This window comes from Plectropomus leopardus, chromosome 9 (assembly GCF_026936395.1).
Source record: "Plectropomus leopardus strain MGB_pleo_1.0 chromosome 9, ASM2693639v1, whole genome shotgun sequence".
Taxonomy (NCBI): Eukaryota; Metazoa; Chordata; class Actinopteri; order Perciformes; family Serranidae; genus Plectropomus; species Plectropomus leopardus.
Window position 1 is genome coordinate 35,825,001 of NC_142184.1, and position 20,576 is coordinate 35,845,576.

Sequence of the window (20,576 nt, forward strand, 5' to 3'; positions counted from 1 at the left end):
CTGTCTGTTTGCCTCATGTCTCACAGTCCCACTGTTCAGTAATCTAGACATGCAGATTTCTGCCTCCGCCCCCACTGCTGAGCCCCGTGAGCTCAGCTGCCAATTGCTGACCCCCTGACGCTCTCCTCCATGCAAGATTACCGGGGCCGGATCTCGCCCTGATGGAAAGCCGCGGTGTTGGCAACCGGTAATCCACGAGACGAGGACTGGCACGTGGCACAGAGACTTTGCCCAGAGGCTGCACAGCGTGTGTGTATGTGTGTGTGTGGACTGATCTGCAGGCACTAGCCTCATGCCTCTAGCCCTGATTCACTGCCCTGATATGTAGGACATATCTCTTCATCTCTAGATAACCCACAAACGTGCCAGCCACAGTCAGGACACTGTTCACTTCTGTACTGTATGCCGTCTTTTTACAACATAAAACAACATAAATCAATTTTCTTTTTATAAAGACAGTTTTTTAACCTTAAAATACGCTAATCGCTCAAAAAAAAACCATGGTGTCCACTTTTTGCTCAACTACACCTACTGAATATTAGTAAAAATAGAATATATATTTCTTCTGGCTAGTTTGTCAGATATTCTGGGGGATTTTAGACACTGTGGAGACCAGTGAAATTTGGGAAATTCAGTTGGGGACCAAAAATGCATTCCTCTGAGATACAAGCATTAAACAAGTAGTCCATACATCCTGAAAATGCCGGGGTCTTCCCTGACCAGACGGAGAATAACATTCTCAGTGGTAGAAGCATTGCGATGTCGTTATGGAAAGTCATGGAGTTGTACATCAGGGTCCGTGGTGGATTGAGGACAGCTGTCACATCGGCAGACCTCAGCGGTATTTGTCCGTCTAGCCACGCTACTTTCCTGTGAGAGCAGCTCTGATTACACAGACATGTGGGATAGCATGACACACTGCCAACGCGGGCAAGAGAGGCACAGAGACACAGACTCTGAGAGAGAGAGAGAGAGAGAGAGTATCTAACCCCATTACACATGACCACCTGTTGACACCGCACAGGAGGAGTTTGCGTGTGTATGTGTGTGTGTGTGTTTGCTGGCTGCATGCTGTTGATTTCTGAAGGAGATCCTCAGAGACAAAATAGGAGTGAGAGAGCACCATGAAGTGAACTAGAGAGAGAGAGAGAGAAGTATAAGTGAGTGAATTCATCCCCTCCGGAGATATTGTGGGTTTGACAGAGCCAGCGCAAATCTGCATTACATGTGCAACCTCCACGTCAACACATGACCTCTAAACACTCAGAGAGAGTGAAAAACATGTAGAGGACGATTCCATGGAACGCTAACTGTTAGAGGAAGACGCTGAATTTCTGTTCTGCTGCTGCAGAATAGAGACAAATCACTTCTAGTAATTTAAAATAGATTTCTCGTGTGTTTTTGCACCCGTATTGAATGCAAATACTATATAACTCACAAAATTTTACTTTTTTTCAACACCTGGATAGACATCAATTTTCTTGTGCTTCACTCCTTTTCCAAGTATTTAAACCTTTTTATTTATTTATTTAACAAAAATAATGTTCGATATGATCAAAACAATAGGGAAAATTATATATATATATATATATATATATATATATATATATATATATATATATATATATATATATATATATATATATATATATATATATATATGATCAAACAAGGGTCTGTGGCTAAGCGGGTATGACAGTTGTATATACAAAATAATGTTCGAGATGATCAAAACAATAGGGAAAATTACATATATGACAAGAAAAGGAGACAATTTAACAATTACAACATTCCAAAACATCTCCATATGATATCAAAACATCATTCATCTCCACTTTTTAACAATGCAGCCATAGGATCAGAAAGTCCCTTACAAGGTCCTTCAGAGTCAGTTATTTTATTTTTTATTTTCATTTAGTATTACATCAAACTCAAAGTTGTAGGACTTAAAGTGGGATAATTTATTTCCTGCATTGCATCGCAAATGCTGTTTGTGTGTGTCTGCATGTGTGTGTGTGTGGGGGGGGTAGGGGCGGGGGGGGCAGCTCGTGACAGCCACAGCCTGGAGAGGCTGAGGTCATAGCCACAAAGCCAGCCTATCGGGGGGAACAGAAACAAACCCCTGCTTGTTTGTCTGTGTGGGTGTATCTGTGTGTGATAGACAGATACACGCACACACACACACACACACACACACACACACACACACATGCTGCCCCAGTCACCTCTAGCCTCCTCTCTTGGCATCCCATGAGCAAACACACGAAGGTGTATTGGACTGTGTGTGTGACAAAGTCAACACCGCACCTACATTGAAACACACTTGCACACTTCCAGCTATCAGACACCTCCGCTGGCACTCCCCCATCAGCCATTGCACACACACATACACACGCGCACACACACACACGCACACAGAGTTATTGGTGTGTCTGACACTATTGGGTGCATTCTCAGTTCACTGACATTATACTGTGACAGCCCTCAGCCAGCTGCCAAGTCGACAACCTGTGCGTTCACATCACAAGGAAAAATAATCCACCTGGATGTGTTTGCACTCTCAAATCTGTTTGAAGCAGTGCATATATATATTCTGCCTATAGACTGAAGATAGTCCTGATCATACATTTATATGAACACATATAAAAAATGTTGATTCCAAAATTTTTGTCTGAGTGAAAAACAGCCAGGTTTCCCCATGCTGCAATTTTTAAAAACTCAAAACAAATGTCCCTCTTGTCTTCCAGGTGTCTGATCCAATCCCGATCAAAAAGTCCAAACATGAAGACTTCCCATCGCAGTCCCTGCTGGCTGACAAAGAGAAGCAGCACGACTGGCTACAGGCCCTGTCCGCCTCCAATAAGGTGGGTGTTGCTAAGCTCAGGGAGGAGATGATGATGATGATGATGATGATGCTGATGATGCACGGTGCATGAGATGAGATGTCATGTAATATTATACACAACTTTTCAGATGAGGGTAGCACTTAAATTTAGATTTGGCTGGCCATGCTAACAGAGGGGGTAACTGTAGCTGCCACAAGCCACGCAGATTGATTTACTGAGACGGAGCGAAGTTTGAGAGAGCAGTGTAACAGAATATAACCACAGTGTAATTATGGATGTCCCCTGTGAAGATCAATACTCCAAAAAAAGTACTATGGAGATACAGTTATGAACGCATGTGTTTTTGAAATGTCTTCAACAATCGGTCTTTACGCTGCCCCGCCTCTGGTCACATGATACATCAGGCTCTATAGCATCATCACTTATGATGGCATATTCACACTCTTTCAATCAGGACTGGTCCACATGAAAAGGCATTCACTGCAACCCAAATCTATTTGTAACACTAAAAAGTCACTATTTGTAAACACAAATTAATATTATGCTGTTGGCGTCCCATCATTGTCTGGGGGCAGTACCACAAAGCCAGATTAGTGTCTTAAGTGGGGTACACACTACAAGATAATCGGGCTGATTTTAGGCCCAATCCTCCCCTCCTGACCACAGTCAGTGTGGGTGTAACACAGAGAACAGCCAAGCAGACACCCTGTGGATGGTGATGGTGATTAACAAGAAGTATAAAGGAAACAGACCTCAGAAATGGAGGATCAACTTGTTGATATGTGGCAACAACACAAGTGTTTGTATGACGTGTCCTGTAAAACACACTACAATTTTAGTGACAAGGAGAGGAGTTGGACACCGCAATGGATGTACCAAATAGCTAACAGCTAGCCATTTAGTTCGTTGTCCTCCTAATTTGTTTACTCTGACGCATGAGATTTTGAGTTTTGACAGTTGAGACTCTACTTGTTGGTGGAAGGAATGTTAGTGTGTGGCGTGCAGTGTTGGTCATCTTGTTGCACACCAAACATTATAAGAACAAAACTGTTAAATCCGTCATTACCTGTCGTCATGTGTGTGGTCTCTCACATTTTCTAAATCGGTTAAGATTTTAAAAATCTTTCAGTGTGCCAGGCTTTAGTAAGTTATATTGAGTCTAAAACTGGGTTTTTTGTCTTAGGAAGGTGGCCCTTTTAACCTGGCTAGATCACCGTGGTAACTTATGCAGAAAACTTAACCTGATTGTGGAGCTGGTTATGTTCTGAGTTTCAGCTTGAAATCAGCTAAAAAGCTTCTTTCACAGCTTCTTTGAATAGTGTCACTTTATGATCAGTGTCAGTATATGAGCCATACAGAAATCCCAGCAGGAATATTGTTTTATTTTATTCTCATGGTTGTTGTTGCTCTTAGTGAACCACTGAGTGTGTCTGTAGTGTGCTTGTCCACAGTGTCTCTACAACAAGCTTCTATAATATCACAGGTAGCATTGAACAGTTAACAGTTCACTTTATATAATGTTTACTTGCATACAAAATGCACTATAAGTCCTTCCAATCATACCAAAGCATTACCACTTAGGATTTTATTTATATGCTTGCTTATAATTTGCTGAAGTATATTACAATATATAAGTATATTACTGGTATATTACAGATAACAGTTTGGTCTTTTGGTAGTTATCACAAATAATATTAAATCAGTCAAATTCATTTCACTTTGATTTGTCCAAAAACTAAAGCGATGTATATGTTTACTTCATTACGGGACAGTGTTGTCAGACCTTAATATAGTTCTTTTTAAAATGTTTAAATCAACTGCAGAAGCTGCAGAATGAGCGGCTGTCAAATCGATAAGCTACATTAACTTGCGCATTCACACAGTCAATTTCTGTCAGCGTTCCTCTCTTGGCTTAATTGAAGAACAGTGTTCCTTTTTACAATGATACTTTTTAATGTTATTTAAGTAATCATTTTAATTGTCAAATAACATGCTGAACGCATTATTCAACATGTTCCTGCTGTCAGCCCCTTTGCTCAGACCACACCCATCTTTCATCTGGATCTTTTCTACAGTCAAGTTTCATGAGTGCATCTTGTACAGTTTTGAAGCTATTGCAGTGACAATATCTGTCCACAGAAAGACAATAATCATGATAGAAGAGAGAAAAATAAATAAATTTACCGATAGCAGTCACAAAAGACCCGGGGCCTCATGTACAAAGGGTGCGTACGCACAAAAAAGTGGCATACGCCTTTTTCCACGCTCACGTTCAGATGTATCAAGAGTGAATTGACCGTGGAAATGTGCAGTGCTCCACGCCAACATCATGGCTGGCGTTTCTACTGCTTTTGATCCGTTGGTGACACTTGGAGGTGATGCTGGGAAACTGTTTATAATGTCAAAACAATTCTTTCCTCCGTGATGTGCACATCACAGACACACTGATGGACTGAACACATCCACCTGGGTGGATGCTGGGGGGTATTGCTGGGTGTTATTTTTGGTCCCAACAAGAGCATATCAGCCGTCTTTAGTACGAAAATATCAGTAGTTGTCTAGCGAGGACATGAACAAAACATCCCCGCCTGGATTCGAACAGGTGATCAATAATATGAACAGATGACATGCACGTTTCCTTTAAGCCACCAGAGGCAATGGACAATAAAGCCAGCCAGATGGTTACAATCCTCAGTACTAGCGTGATATCCTCATGAGTAAACGTCTCATAAAATACAATTTCAATGCATCTAAAATGTGAGCGTATTTAAGGTTATTGTGGCCACACATATAGCCTTACACTATAAAAGCCCAGATAATGTTATCTATGCCCCCAATCATTTCACTTTACCACACTTGTGCGTACTATTATCCTTGTCGCATAACAATTAAAGTTGACAGTCATGACTGATGTGAATGAAAAAGTATTAATGGAAACTGTAGGATGTAAATGGGATGAAATACATGCACATCTGTAGCCATTAATATACAACACGATTGAAATGAATAATTCTTCCTCTTCCCAGTTTTACTCATTGCTAATGTTTGTGTTACCTGATGGTGCAGACAGGGGAATCCTATGTGCAGGGCCTACTTACATTAATCTGCATATGTAAATGGAGGCGTGGAGAGGGAGGAGTCTGGTACTCATAGACATGCACTCAATTCCATGTTGATTGGGATGTACAAAGGAAATGTGCTTGGATTCATACGTATGCACAGTTTCATACATCTGGATTTTTTTGTGCGTACAACGTTTTCTGGATTTAAGCGTACGCCATGTTTCAGTAGCAAATCCACGCAAGTCTTTGTACATGAGGCCCCAGGTGACAGATAAGCCAGGTTTAGGAAAAGCCCATAAAAACATATTTCATTATGAAACAATTTCCTTAGTACACGGATACCATGTGGTAGGCTAACCCTACAAACCAAGGCTGGGAATAAAAACTTTATCCGATAAAGTGTCATGTGTCCAAAGCATTAAATGTCTCATTAGATAATATTGTTAATCTATTCTTTGATGGATGGAAGAAGGTCAGCTAAAGTAGTCCGCAAGTCAAGGTGGCATATCGGCATTAGCATCCAAAAATGTCAAATGATGTCTAACTATAACTGTATACAAAAATTGAACCACTGATATTGATCCTTCTGGCTGCATCATTACTGTCTGTAATTTCTTTATCACTCACATCTACTGCCATTATTATTATAATGATAATGGAATATACACATATGACTGTGATTGCCACTTACATTAACTGCAATGTTAGCATGTAACATCACATGCTATTAAATTACATTATATGTTATGTTATTTTCACCGTTATTGTTGCTGTGTATGTCTTCCCCTCTTTCCCTCTCTTTCTCCATCTCTTTTGCTCTCTTTCCTTTGTATCATTTTGTCATCTACTGTAATTTAAGTGTTTTTTTACAACATCTACTGCACGTCTGTCCATCCTGGAAGAGGGATCCCTCCTCAGTCGCTCTTCCTGAGGTTTCTACCATTTTTTGTCCCTGTTATATGTTTTTTTTTTTTTGAGAGTTTTTCCTTAGTCCATGTGAAGGTCGCCCTTTGAGGCAAATTGTGATTTGTGGTAATGGGCTTTATAAATAAAATTGACTTGACTTGACTTTTGATTTAAATGATTGTCACTGTCTTTTCAGGGGCTTAACTGCATTCAGCCCAGACAGAGGCCCTCAGCTTTCAGACCGTGGTCCCCCCACATCTCCGCTGGTGAGAAGGAGCCCTCCAGTCATCCCCTGGCCCTGCTGAGAGACAGGTGAGCCCAGCATAGGATGACCAGCCCCAAAATGGAAGCCTCTTACCAAACAAACTGACTGTGAAAGAGATGCGCAACACACAATGAAAAATGTGGACTCTAAGAGGAGCTTTTACTGCAAAAGATGACAGCCAATTTGTTGAGCTGAATGTGATGAGCCCAGCATGCTCTCTCACTTGTCTGGGTGGGCTGGTGTCAGAGGGGTCAAGTCTGACTATACCACAGCCTCCCACTCTTCACCATTCACACACATTTGACACACACTCATACTGTGGGCACCCACTTGGCATGGCGCTGCCAGTGCAGGCTGCACCATATCACAGTTGATCTCGCCCAGTTTCTTTTAAAGTGGGAGGAAAGAGCTGAAGGCATTTTATTTCAGTGTTTCTCTGCCCTGGCTGGCAGAGGCAGTTGCAATCACACCGTACAATATGGTGCTGGCTGTGTTTACTTGCCTGCACAATTCAGCTCCTGTTAATGAAGCAACCTCAATTTAAATTATTGGACATAAACATCATGAGACATGTAGTGAAACCGTCTGTTTTCCTTTTAGCTTCTACAACTACAAGAGTCTGGAGAAAGCTGTGGCTCCCAATGTCGCCCTCGCGCCGCTGCCCCTGGGGAGGGTGGGTCCCATGTCCCCGTCGGTACCCAGCACCTCCCATCCAAGTGGAGGCGAGCCTCCTGGTGAGGGCGCTAACGCCACCTCAAGGCCTCGCAAGAGAAGAACTACAGGGGACATCCTGCCGCCGGTGCCAGAGGCCCCCTGCCCTCCGTCCTCAGCTGCCAGCAAGCCACCACCCACACCGCCACCGCCTCAGGAGGACAAGGATTCTGAGGTGGAGATTGAAGTGGAGAGCCGTGACGAATGTAAGGAAACAACTTAATAGCCTCGATATGACAAAATGATTGACTACTGAAAAGACAACATTTAATTTCAACCACCACAACATTCACCTTTTCTGTTTATTTATTTTGTATGGAATTGCGTACTGGGTATTACACCTAGACCTGAGTGCTGCATTTCATTCTTTTCATTTTTTTTCAATGGTCAGAATAACAATAAAGTATCCTTGAATTCTTGAATCCTTTTCCACAAACCTCACCGTATTTTATCTCTGGTTTCTCCCAACAGTCACTTCGTCCCTTTCGTCCCTGTCATCACCATCTTTCACCTCGTCCAGCAGCTCAGCCAAGGACTTGAGCTCGCCGGGCGCCCAAGGGCCCATCTGCACAGTCATGTCGGCCGAGGGCCTTGCCCCCGCAGCTGCACCTGTCCCAATCCCCGTTACCCCTTCAGAGCTGGGGCTGGAGTCGGAGCTGGAGAGCCTGAGGCAGGCCCTGGACAGCGGACTGGACTCCAAAGAGTCAAAGGAGAAGTTTCTGCACGAGATAGTGAAGATGAGGGTGAAGCAGGAAGAGAAGTTGGGATCGGCTCTGCAGGCCAAACGCAGCCTCCAGCAGGTACGTTTCCATTTCTGTTCTGTCAGAATCATAAGACGTCTGTTTGGATTCAAAAGGAAAATGTTCATTTCACGTTTTAATGGTTGACTGGAGAGTCCTACATCTTGACTTTAGTTTGTGACTTGACTTGGACTTGTGTTGACTGACTCGAGACTTGAGGTGTTACTTGTTATCATGAATGACTTGAGACTTTGCGCAAGACTCGACTTGGACACGTCTTTATTAAATTGAGCTTTAGGTTGGACTTAGACCTGATTTAAAACCTTCCCAATTAACTTGGGACTTGACTAGGACTTGTCTCTGCAGATTCAAGACTAAAGATATGACTAGTAATCATGATTAACTTGGGACTTTGCTGAAGAATTGATTTGGACATGACTTTATTGGATTGAGACTTAAGTTGCTTTCAAGACTAATCATGACTGACTTAGGACTTAAGATATGACTTGGAGTTATTATGACTGACTTGAGACTTTTACTCAGGACTCGACTTGGACTTGTCTTAACGGAATTGACACTTAGGTTGGACTCAAGACTTGACTTAAAATATTCTTTATAAATTTTAGACTTGACATGGAAATGACTCGAGACTTGATTAATTACTTTGAGTTAACAGGATTAGGTTGAACCTTTGCTTAAGACCTGACTTAGACTGGTCTCAGTTGAGTTAGGTTTGACTGCAAGACTTGACTTAAAATCTTTTCGTTTGACCTGAGACTTGACTTGGAGTTGTCTCTGCAGATTCAAGACATGAGATATGACTAGTTGTCATGATTAACTTGAGACTTTGCTAATGACTTGATTTGGACTCATCTTTATTAAATTGAGAGTTAGTTTGGAATCAAGACTTAATATTTTCTTAATTAACTCGAGACTTGATTTGACTTGTTTCTGCATTTGCAAGACTTGAGATATGACTTGCAGTTATAATGCTTAACTCGTATAAGACATAACTAAGACTCACTTTAACTGAATTAAGAGGTACTATAGTTTGAACAGCAAGATTCTACTGATCTTTTCTATTAACTTGAGATATGACTTTGACTTGTCCTTTTTTTTGCGCTTTTGACACCCCCATGGCACATAGGCCAGCACCCTGCATATGCATAATGAGATAGAAAGACGTGGAAATGTAGATGGAAAAGTAAAAAGAGAGGTGAATAGGTTTGGGGAAATAAATGGAGAGGGAAGCAATGGGAAAATAATACATAAAAATATGCATAAATAATTAACCAAATAAATAAATACATTTAAACATGAATTAAAAAATGTGTAAAATGGAAAATAAAATGGGAAATTAAATAAATTGGAGAACTTATGCGCAAAGTGAAAAAACAATACATAATAAAATAAGCAAATAAATATGGAAATGAATAAACTGACAAATAAAATGGAAAATTGAATGGGAAAATGAATAAATTGATAAATAAAATGGAAAAATAAATGGGAAATCAAATAAATATTGGCATTTTTGGCATTTTCATTTATTTATTGATACATTTATTTAATTTGATTTTGTTGGTTTTAGTCTTTGAAAGTTGTGAACGTCAGGCAAATAACTAAAGATGGAGATGATCATACAGTGAAAGACGTTGCCCGTAGCGATGGCCTGATATCCCTGGATAGCCTTCAGTATTTATATCTACAACCCTGGAGATGAACACTCTTTATTCTTACACTCATACTCTATATATACTTATGATTTCATGTCAGTGAATGTGGCATGATGTGTATCACTGTTGGCTGAGAGAAAGGGATTTCCCAGCCCTAGTGGCCCATGGCAGCGCATTGGAACATTAAGCTTATCCTTATGTTCTTGAAATCAGACTAGACAGAAAGTTTTCAAAGTTGGCACAGTGAGAAAATTACTGGAGCTCAGGCATCAAAATGCAGAAGTGGATTAGAAGTCATTATCACTGTCAGCAAAGCTTAGCATGAATTGGCAAGTGATAACAATGAGAGCGGATGTTGCTGCAGAGGGAAAGGCCAGACTTCCATTTTTATTTTTGGTCTTGGACTGAGAACAAGAAAATGCCGACGAAGGAGTCTGTGTGGGTGAGCAGCACAAAATGCATCCTGAGCAAAGAAAAGTCATTCTAGCCTGACAGCATCCCACTTTCACTTTCCATCAGTGTTCATAGGGGCTGTGCAAGCTGCAAACTAAATGAAAAGTGCTCTTACTTATACACCCCCATCCCCCCACCACACACACTTATTGCATTCCACAGCGCATTACTCTAACCTTAACCATCACCACTGAGTGCCTAACTCTTAACCCTAACCCTGAACCAGATTGTACCCTAAACATTAAAACATAGTCTTAAACTCAAACAGGTTTTTGACGAACTGAGGACTGACCAAAATGTCTTCACTTTCCAAAAATGTCCCCATTCTGCTATTTAAAAATGTGCTTCAGTCCTCACTATGTAGCAAACACAACAGCACACACACACACACATACACACACACATGCACGCACGCATACACACACGTATTACTCTTCCAGTGATTCAGAGGAAGGAAACCCAACTTCTGTCAGCCCACACTTTGCCCTAACCTTTGACTTGCTTCAATGTAAACACTGACATGGACACTGTAACAAGGCACTGCTCTCGAGTGTCAACAACTCAGAAACAAAGCAAAACAGACATGTGACAGACATGTCCACTGGCATACACGACTGTTGCTTAAGCACCATTGGACAACTTTTTAACCCTTTGAAACCTGAGCAAATTGGCTTGATTTCTTTCAAAATCATGGGAAGGAGGCAATGAGCAGCGAAAGAAATTACCTGAAAATTAGTAAAAACAGAGGCTTGGAAAAATTACGATTCTGTAACTATTTTAAAATGATAAATTGAATTGTGATCATTTTCCCCAAACATTTTTTTCTTTTATCCCTGGACATTTTTCCCTAGGTTTTTTAGAAAATAATAATTTTCTAAATCTGCTAGTTTCTTGCAATTTGTGGAACATTTCTTACCAAGTTGCTCATTGCCTTTTGTCCGATATTTGTCAAAGAAATCACACCAATTTGACCAAGGCTCAATGGTTTAAGTACTTGTGGTAAGTGACTGATAACAGCACAAGAAAAGTGATGTCGTTCCAGGTTTGAAGTGATTAATTTCATAATAATTGTACAAACCCCAGAAGGACAGCCTCTTTATTTGATTCTTTGGGGGTAACTGCTAAAATCTCCCCCAGGAGTTGGAGTTCTTGCGGGTGGCTAAGAAGGAGAAGCTGCGGGAGGCGACCGAGGCAAAGCGCAACCTGAGGAAGGAGATTGAGCGCCTGCGAGCCGAGAGCGAGAAGAAGATGAAAGAAGCCAACGAGTCGCGGATCCGTCTGAAGCGGGAGCTGGAGCAGGCCCGGCAGCTTAGAGTGTGCGACAAAGGCTGCGAGGCCGGCCGTCTTCGCGCAAAATACTCAGCACAGGTCAGTAATCTTGCATGTCAGCGCAGGTTATGAAAGATTCAGGCTAAGTTTCAAGAATCTCTCAATATAGAATAATACAATAAAAGATGAGATAAAACTTGAATAATCTCTTGATGATAAATTTGAGATACATGGGACAAAAGCCAAACCAGGCTGGTCATGTAGACACTGAGAGTCTGATGTGTGCATATGTGTTGGTATAAAAGTCTAGACGAGTATGTCAACACCCTCACAGTAATTGCAATGTTTCAGAGTTTCACTGTCTCGTACACTCTCAAGGTCAGCAGAGGAGAAGGCAGAAGAAAAAACCACACTTCCTCTTCCCCAGTCAAAAATAAATGGGTGTAGCCCCAAGTGCACAGACATAGGATAAGTCCCCCCTCGGAACGGAAACAGGAAGACATGTCAGCTTCCCTCAAGCACCATGGGAAATGCAGATTAGACAAAACAAGAGGGAGGTTATGGTCTCATGCTGCGCCTGTGCGCCTCCCTGCAGAGACTGCAGCCGTCTTTGGGAGGCTGTCATTAAGACGAGGCATTGATGGGACCTTTGAAATCATAGTGGGCTGACTGAACATAAACACTTTAATTCAGACATGGTCATGTTGCTGCAGTCTGGACTCAGGACAGGACCAATGTTCACTTTTCTGAAGCTGTCAGCGTTATCTTTGTACTCTCACAGATAACTTTGCTAAAAAGGCTTCCTGTTTTTAGACATCAGCTCAATACAGGAGACTGTAATCTCTATAAACAGATTCTGTGTGTATGCAGAAGTTGTCGGCAATGGGACAAGATTCTGGTGTCTAAAGCATTTTGTTGTCTGTAGTCCAAGTAGCACAGACCAATCAAGTCTGAATGATTGAAAGGTAGACAGACTGTGTGGAGGTGGAAGGCATAGAGTGCTGCAGGATCAGGTCCTAAAAATGGAAATGAGTCAGTATTTTAGCACTTTAAATTCCCTCGTGTCGAAGTTTATGTATTTTTTTAATGTGTTTTTTGTTACAAGTTTGAAATAAGCTTGAGAGACTTTCAGGTTTTGCTCTACAAGCTTTTACATTTATAAAAAATGCTGGTTGTTAACAACTGACTAAATGAGACAGCAGAGAGTTTTTGTCAAGGGAACCAGGGCGAAGTTTTCTTCAGTGTTTGCTTACAAATATTCATAATTCCTGTGCCACCCTATTGGCTGAAATACTGTCTCAGAACCCATTGGCTATTGCCTAACGACGATTAAGATTAATATCCGCTTTTAAAAAATGCATCTACATTCACATGTAGATATCCGTTCAAAGAGATAAGCTGACACGCAGCTGAGGAAGTCTTGGCCTGGATATCCTCGCCCCAGAGGCTTTATCAGACCGGTCCGATAGGTCCTGAGATTGAGGAGGCTGTCTTGAAATAAAAGATAAAATCTAGAAACTTCATGACTGCGTTTCTGTGACAAGTTCTGTTTACACAAATCTAGTAAAAGATGTTCAAATTAGGCCAATCTGTCAGTGCAGCAAGCTCAATTGATTAGAAATCCTGTTGGTTGATGTTCCCCACAGAAACTATTGTATGATCCTATCTTGCAATTTTTGGCCTTTTTTCATGGGATTAAAACAACAGCAAAGATCAATAAATCAATCACAAACTGACACTGGATTTCCTTGTAGCCATGGGATTCCTTGAACCTTTTTCTGTCTAGACCAAAGGCAGAGAATTTGGTTATTTATTTGACAAATTCAAAAATTCACATTAACTGTTCGTAACATCTCATTCACTCAATATATAATATATTTAAGCCTTGCAAGATTTGGAAACCAGACAAAGAAACTTTTAACAATGTTGGGACGAAGAATAGAATTTCAAAATACTCCAGCGTTGACTGTGCCAACACCGATGGAGTTGGCCTCTCAGACCACAGCCCAAGAACTTGGCATTTGTTAAATCAGCTGCATTGACATGCTGTAGATTGCCTTAAATTTGGGATCTAAAGTACACAGAATGCAGCATCATGCCTTGTGCCTATCGCATGGGACAGGTTGTAGAGAGTTTATGGCTTGCAAGCATACACAGAATTTCTGGTAGTTCTTGGCTGGAGTTGGAACCCTGAGACATTGGTGTGTAAATTAGGCTGATGGGACCACAATGTGTGAATGGGTAAATGAATGGAATAGCTCCATGAGCGTCTATGTAACCAGCTCAGTGGTTCAGAAAAGGTTCAATGGTTGGATCATGACACTCCCAACCGTCCTTTAGTCACATCTGCTTCCTGCCATGTGTTTCCCAGATCGAGGACCTTCAGATGAAGCTGCAGCATGCTGAGGCCGACCGCGAGCAGCTCCGAGCCGACCTGCTTCAGGAGCGGGAGGCCAGGGAGCACCTGGAGAGGGTGGTAAAGGAGCTACAGCAGCAACTCTGGCCCAAATCCAATGCGGACAAGGAGGGGACGCCCAAGGACATGCCAGCAGTCAACTAACCCAGCAGTCAACCTCACTACCCGACCATTCCCACCCATTGCCATGATCCCTAACTTCCTTTGCCCAAATTTGACCATTACTACACCCAGGAGTCGGGACCGGCACTGTCTATCATGCTCGCCCTCCAGGACACTAAAATAAAAGACTCTCACTCTCTGACCAGAGACAGAGAGAAGAAATCAGAACCTGTGTCCTTGTCTATGCCCACAAAAATTAAAGTGAGGAGCTTCCTTGGACTGGAAACAGCAGTACAATGCTGCAACAAGGAAACAGGTCTTTCTAAATCAAGCACTGACTTGCACCTTCCAAACTCGCAGAACTAGAAACTGGATCACAAGAGAGCAAGAAAAATGGAACAAAATGTGGCTTTGCCTGTATTTTGAGGCGAGACATTCGGACAGACGTCTGTGAAAATAAATGCTGAAAGATTATCATGTGATATTCTCGTTCTTCAGCTGTTGGGAGGTGATCCAGCAGTGCGTCCAGGAGGGCAGGACTCACACTCAACCCCCCAGTTTCCCAAAAAGTCTTTAGCACCATCCCCCGCCGTGAAGAAGACTGAGGATTTTGAAGACATTCTAAGCTATTTAAGAGACTACATAGCGACATGTAAAGAAAAAAAAAGGACAGTTTCTCTGTTTCTCTGTGCTATTGAAGTTTGAACATATAAAAGATTAAAAATCAAATCAGAAGATGAACAAAACAGCAAATGAACTTTCCACAGTGCCACCGTGGTTTTGTCGGTCTTTCAGGAAGTCATCGCAGTCCACTGAGGGGGAAAGCAACCCATCTTTTCCTCCCATTGATGTTTTATAAAATCTTTTCTTTTGACATATGTCTGAGCAGTGGGTGGGCTTGCATTCGCTCTTTCCGGAGTGGCAATAAAAACATGCTGTGTTAAAGGCACCTTCTTAGTGAGCACTTGTTCTGGATGATCTATAACAGTCAGTACGTTTACATGCACAGTTAAGTGGAGCTACAGTTATGGCTCGATTAATCCATTTAATTGGACTACTGTCCTTGTCCCAGTATACAAGCACTGGGGGAGAATCCATTTATTGATGGAAGTATGTAAAACTCAGTCAGGTGGCGATACGCTCTCTTTCAGCTTGTTGCTATTGGACCTTCCAGTTGACCTTTTACGTCACTTACCAAACAAATGGGTTGCATGTTGAACAACATGAATAACTTTTCAGCACTGTACACTGCATGCGTATTTTTTACCTTGGTTTTGTTTTGTTTTCTTCCCTTCTTCTTCTTTTGTTTCTCCGGCCTTTCTTCTACAAATTTATCCTATCTGACTTCAGGGTCAAAGCCCGGTGCAGGCAATATGGAGCATGTGCAGAATGCCTAGGACAGTTCAGGTGTGATTGAGGTACATGCATGAAAGAGTAAATCAATCCCCAACCGCATTATCGAGGCGTTAGTCCAACTTTGAGAAACTCAACTTAGCACGATTTCAGTGGGACTAACACGTTTACGTTTCAAAGCTTCAGTTTTAGTCAGACTAACACAATAATTCCACTTTTCTAACATCATGTAAACGTACTGAGTATCCAACAGTCTCAGTGTTGCTCCCATTAAGTCACACTCTGTTTGCCAGGTGTTATTTGAAGCATTTGGGTCAAAACCCTGAAGTGTGTATCTTGTAAAGATACTCCACATGCAAGCGTGTACTTGTGGTTGTAACACTTGAGTGATAAGAGCCGGCATGTTTTTACCCCAATTGGCACCAGGAGCATCATCAGTGGGCAGTGGGTGGGTGGGCTGGATGAGGCACTCTTGGCAAGAACCACAAAATGTTCATTTTAATTAAATTAAGGTATGTAAATATAAATATATGTTGTTTTTGTTTCATTTTTTTTTTTTTTTTTTGGACTTTACAATAATGAATCGCACTTTGTCATAACAAAAATACTGTTATAAAGCATTGTACTCCCACTATTGTCTTCAATCTTACTTTGAAAACATCATCGTATTACACGACTGCTACCATATAAACTCAGTAAGCATTTTGTTGATTATATGCATCTCGAATAAATAATGTTCTGTTTTCTTAAGGCAAAGTCTTGTAAATAAATGGAAAGAAAAGAGGCTCTACCTGTTGCTTGCTGATGCAGTCTGGGATTGGTGGAAAGTTTTTGAGCAAAGCACTCTCATGTTTTTGTAATATAATTGACACAAACGAGCTCCCGGTTACAATTTAACAAAGCTCCGTTAACAGCATGCATCGGCAAGGTGAATTTTTATTGGAGCCTGGACGAAAAGTCAAAGAATGAAATCTGATTTTATTCAAAAAGGCAGCGGCTGCGACTCTGACGTCACACAAGTGGGTACAATGCAATCAGAATGTACATTGTGATAATGCTATTTTTCCTTTGGTTGTTGATGTTGTTTTTTAACGTGGAGATATTTTATTGCTCGTCTGTTCTGTTCACTGTTTTCAATTGAAAACTCATATTTTCTTTATGCATGAAATTTGAGTTTGCCATACATATAGTCAGTTATTGGGCATTGATACTGTACATGTAAAGGTTTTATTGTGTCATGCAATATAAAGCAATTTGTCTTATTTAGAAGAGGAAAAAAGAACACAGTATATTGCTCTTAAGAAAAACAAAAAAACTTCACACTTGCAAAAAAACAAAAGAGAAAAAAAAAAAAGTCAATGCAATGCTGGACAACCTCAAGTGCCTAAACGTGGGCGAAAGGTTTCCAGAGAAGGAAAACTGATGATGAAGCTGTTGGGGCTGGGCCTCTCATCTATTTCCTGTTTGCAGGTTTCAAATTAAAAGCCCCTCCCTATGCTCAGCAGCTCTTTTTATCAGTATTCTTAAAACCAACCAGTTTACAAAGTTTCTTTTATTTCAGTGCAGAGAACAATTGAACAAATGCTAGACGCTTTTTTTTCCTGAATGAGTGCTTTTTTTTTTCTTTATTTGAAATCAATGATATGCATGTTCAAACAATTTTTTATATAAGATCTTGAAAAAGCCACTTGCTTTGGTGAATTGTTACTTTGGGTTGTATATAGAGACTGTTTATTCCCAGTTTGTTGAGGATAACAAAGAGGGCATTACGTTTAAAGCCCTTTTCTTATTGAACATTATCGATGTTGCTCAGAGAACGACACCGCATCTGCGACTTTGGCAGACCTAAAATTGGTACATTTTGTAGTTGTTTTTACACTCAAAAGAGTCAATAGCCTATGTGTAGTTTACTTTACTCATGGTTTTCTACAAAAGAAGGGAGACAATAATGACATTGGCTCTTCGCTCTCCCGAAAAAGAAAAATAACAGCGTCTTATTTTCTAAAGGAAAATCATTTTGCTAAATAATGGACAGCAAAGCAGCAATAACAGTCCATATTAATAGACAAATACTAGCCAGTGTGAAGATTTGAATAAGAATTTACAAATGTAAATATTTTTTTCATTTTACGATATTGTATAATATATGTACATGGTGTTTTTCCTTTTTCAAAAAGAAATCTTTTCTTACAATAGCTGTCTTGTTTTTTTTTTTAATTTGTGTTTTAACTGAGATGTTTCAAAAACAGCAGTGCGTAAGAGGATATTCCCTACATAAAACATTTTAATCCATTTCTTTACATTTTTTTTTACTGTAGAGTCTTTATATTGAATGACTTTTTTCACCTGTTCATATATATTTTTAACAGTATGTTCAGTATCAGATAGCAGACCCACTGTACGGGTCCTCTCTCTCTCTCTCTCTCTCTCTCTCTCTCTCTCTCTCTCTCTCTCTCTCTCTCTCTCTCTCTTACTCTCACACACACACACACACACACACACACACGGCTGCGCCACCTTGCAGATTGTTTCCCCCTCATCCTCATTTATCTTTTTAGCCCTGTGCTGCTGCTAATACTATATAAACCTTACAATTCTAGAAATATTTTTATGTAAGAGGTTAATGTAAGCTTTTCCATTCATTAATGCCACATATACAGTATGAGAAAAAAAGCTTGGCTTATTCATCTATCTTCCTTGTTTTCCTTCATCTCTTCACGCCTTTTTCCACATCCAACTACAACCCCGCCCCCACCCCCCCTCCTCTCTCACGACACGGACTATATTGTAAAGTAAAGGACTTTATGAGATTATGTTTGAAAATAGCTATGCTTATATACTACAGTGACTGAATGTACAGTGTATAGATGCATTACCAGAAATAAAGTTGTTTGTCCAGATTGAACGACCCAGTTTCTTCTTTTTGCTGTTTGGTAAACGACGTAAACCCTAATTATCCTGTACTTTATTTTCTTTTTAATTCATCTTGATGAATCCAGTTCAGTCAGTTCAACTAAAGTTTTTTGTAGTCCAATGGGGTGGTGCTGTCCTGCTGACAGGATTTCAAATCTTTTTGTGGTGATCCAGCTATAAGGCAGCAACAAAGTCACCATAGCGTTTCCCAACCACGTTGTGTCTTTAACCGTCTGGAAAATGCGAGGTTGGGCTTTGCGTGCTACTTTTGTGTTTACTCGGTGCCAACTTTATGAGTGTTAAGGCAGGTTGCGTCTGATGTTATTGAGCGACATTAAACCGCACTTAATCATTGCACTTTACGAGAGATCCTGAGTGCAGGCTTGAGCTTCTTCCAGCTGTTTCTTAAGTGTGCATTGGGCCTAAAATATAGTCTGTGGGACAGATGTAGAGCTCAAGTTATCTCTGCATTAAAATGATCAACTTCTCCTCCTGATAGTTACAGAAGAAAGAAGTGATATCTACTGGCTCGTGTTTGGTTGGTCCTTGTCACATGACATGCGGTGCACGCTTTTGCGTTCCAAAAGTTGAACTCTGTGTATCTCAGGTCGCAGCCACTGAGCACAGAAAAACAGGCTCTCGGGAAGGCATGCGCGTCATGCGTCTCCATTGAAAACATTAGAGATGAGCATGCGAAAAACGCGGCATGTGTACAGCCCCTTATTTTACCACCCTTGCACTGTGTTACTGTTGTGACTACGCTATGCACTAAGTTTACTGATGCAGCATATGAGTGGTTTGCAGATATCAACAACGCCAATATTTATTCTGGTGATTGGTTCGCTGCTAAATGCCCATTACTTTCAAACTCCCTGCCTTCAGTTTGTAACGCAAGCTCTCTGTTGTGGTCTCCAAGTCCAAGTCCAGGTAACCCTGATGACATCACAACGTGATTTTCCCAGACTTGACAAAACTCCTGCAGAGACAAACTGTTAACAGGCTGAGCAGTACACCACATAAAGAATAAACAGATTGAATTTATTTGTGTAAAATCAGTGGATTGCCCCTTTAATTCAACTATTATGGCCCTGTTAGAGAAGTCAGTTAATTTTACATCAACAGTCATACTGCTGATCTGTTATACTGCCTCTATCCAACATATCTAATATATGGGTAACACTTTGGGTCCTAAGGCAAACAAACAGTGCAGATGATTTAGGGTTTTCTGACACTGACTTGCATTAATTAATACATTCAGACAATATTAAAAATTAGAGATCTGTATGTGAAGTGGATTTATCTTGGGCAAAAGAATCAAAGGGGGAAAAAACTATTCAGCATCAGATAGTTCAAGATGTATTGTCATAATCAATAAAACCTATCATTTGGCACATGGTTAACCTTTTGAGACCTGAACAAATTGGCTGTATGTCTCTCAAAAACACAGGTAAAGACAATAAGCAACTTGGCCAAAAATCAGCAAAAAAGAACTATGTAAAAACTACACAAAAAAGTAGAGAAAACAAAAAACAAAGCAAAGAAAAGGAAGTAAAAGGGAAAAAAACAAATAAATAATCTGAAAAAAAACCAACCTAAAAATGATATTTCTTCAAGATAATTTTAAATATATAATTATGATTATGAGTTTTTTGGACAAATTTCCCTAGCTTCTCCTGAAAACAATTTTACAAATCAACTATTTTCTTGATATTTGCAGAACAGTTATTGCCAAGTTGCTCATTACCTTGCTGTCCCCCATTTTCAAAGGTTTAAGCACGGGAAAAGTAATGTCGATCCAGGTTTCAAAGGGTAATTTTGGTTTTGATAAGGCAAGATTTGGAACACACAAATATGAGAATTATGGTCT

The 20,576-nt window shown here is 40.6% G+C and overlaps 1 protein-coding gene across 1 annotated transcript in view; it reads left to right on the forward strand.

The window, feature by feature from the left end:
- The window catches only part of skia (SKI proto-oncogene a), a 98,665-nt gene extending 79,964 nt beyond the window's left edge, over window positions 1-18,701 (forward strand). Inside the window, exons 2-7 of the mRNA XM_042492575.2 lie at window positions 2,748-2,864; window positions 7,011-7,126; window positions 7,680-7,996; window positions 8,262-8,590; window positions 11,794-12,024; window positions 14,297-18,701. Of these exons, the coding sequence (XP_042348509.1) occupies window positions 2,748-2,864; window positions 7,011-7,126; window positions 7,680-7,996; window positions 8,262-8,590; window positions 11,794-12,024; window positions 14,297-14,485 (1,299 nt within the window). The 3' untranslated portion in view covers window positions 14,486-18,701. The remainder of the gene's footprint in view (window positions 1-2,747; window positions 2,865-7,010; window positions 7,127-7,679; window positions 7,997-8,261; window positions 8,591-11,793; window positions 12,025-14,296) is intronic.
- Window positions 18,702-20,576: the final 1,875 nt, after the last annotated feature.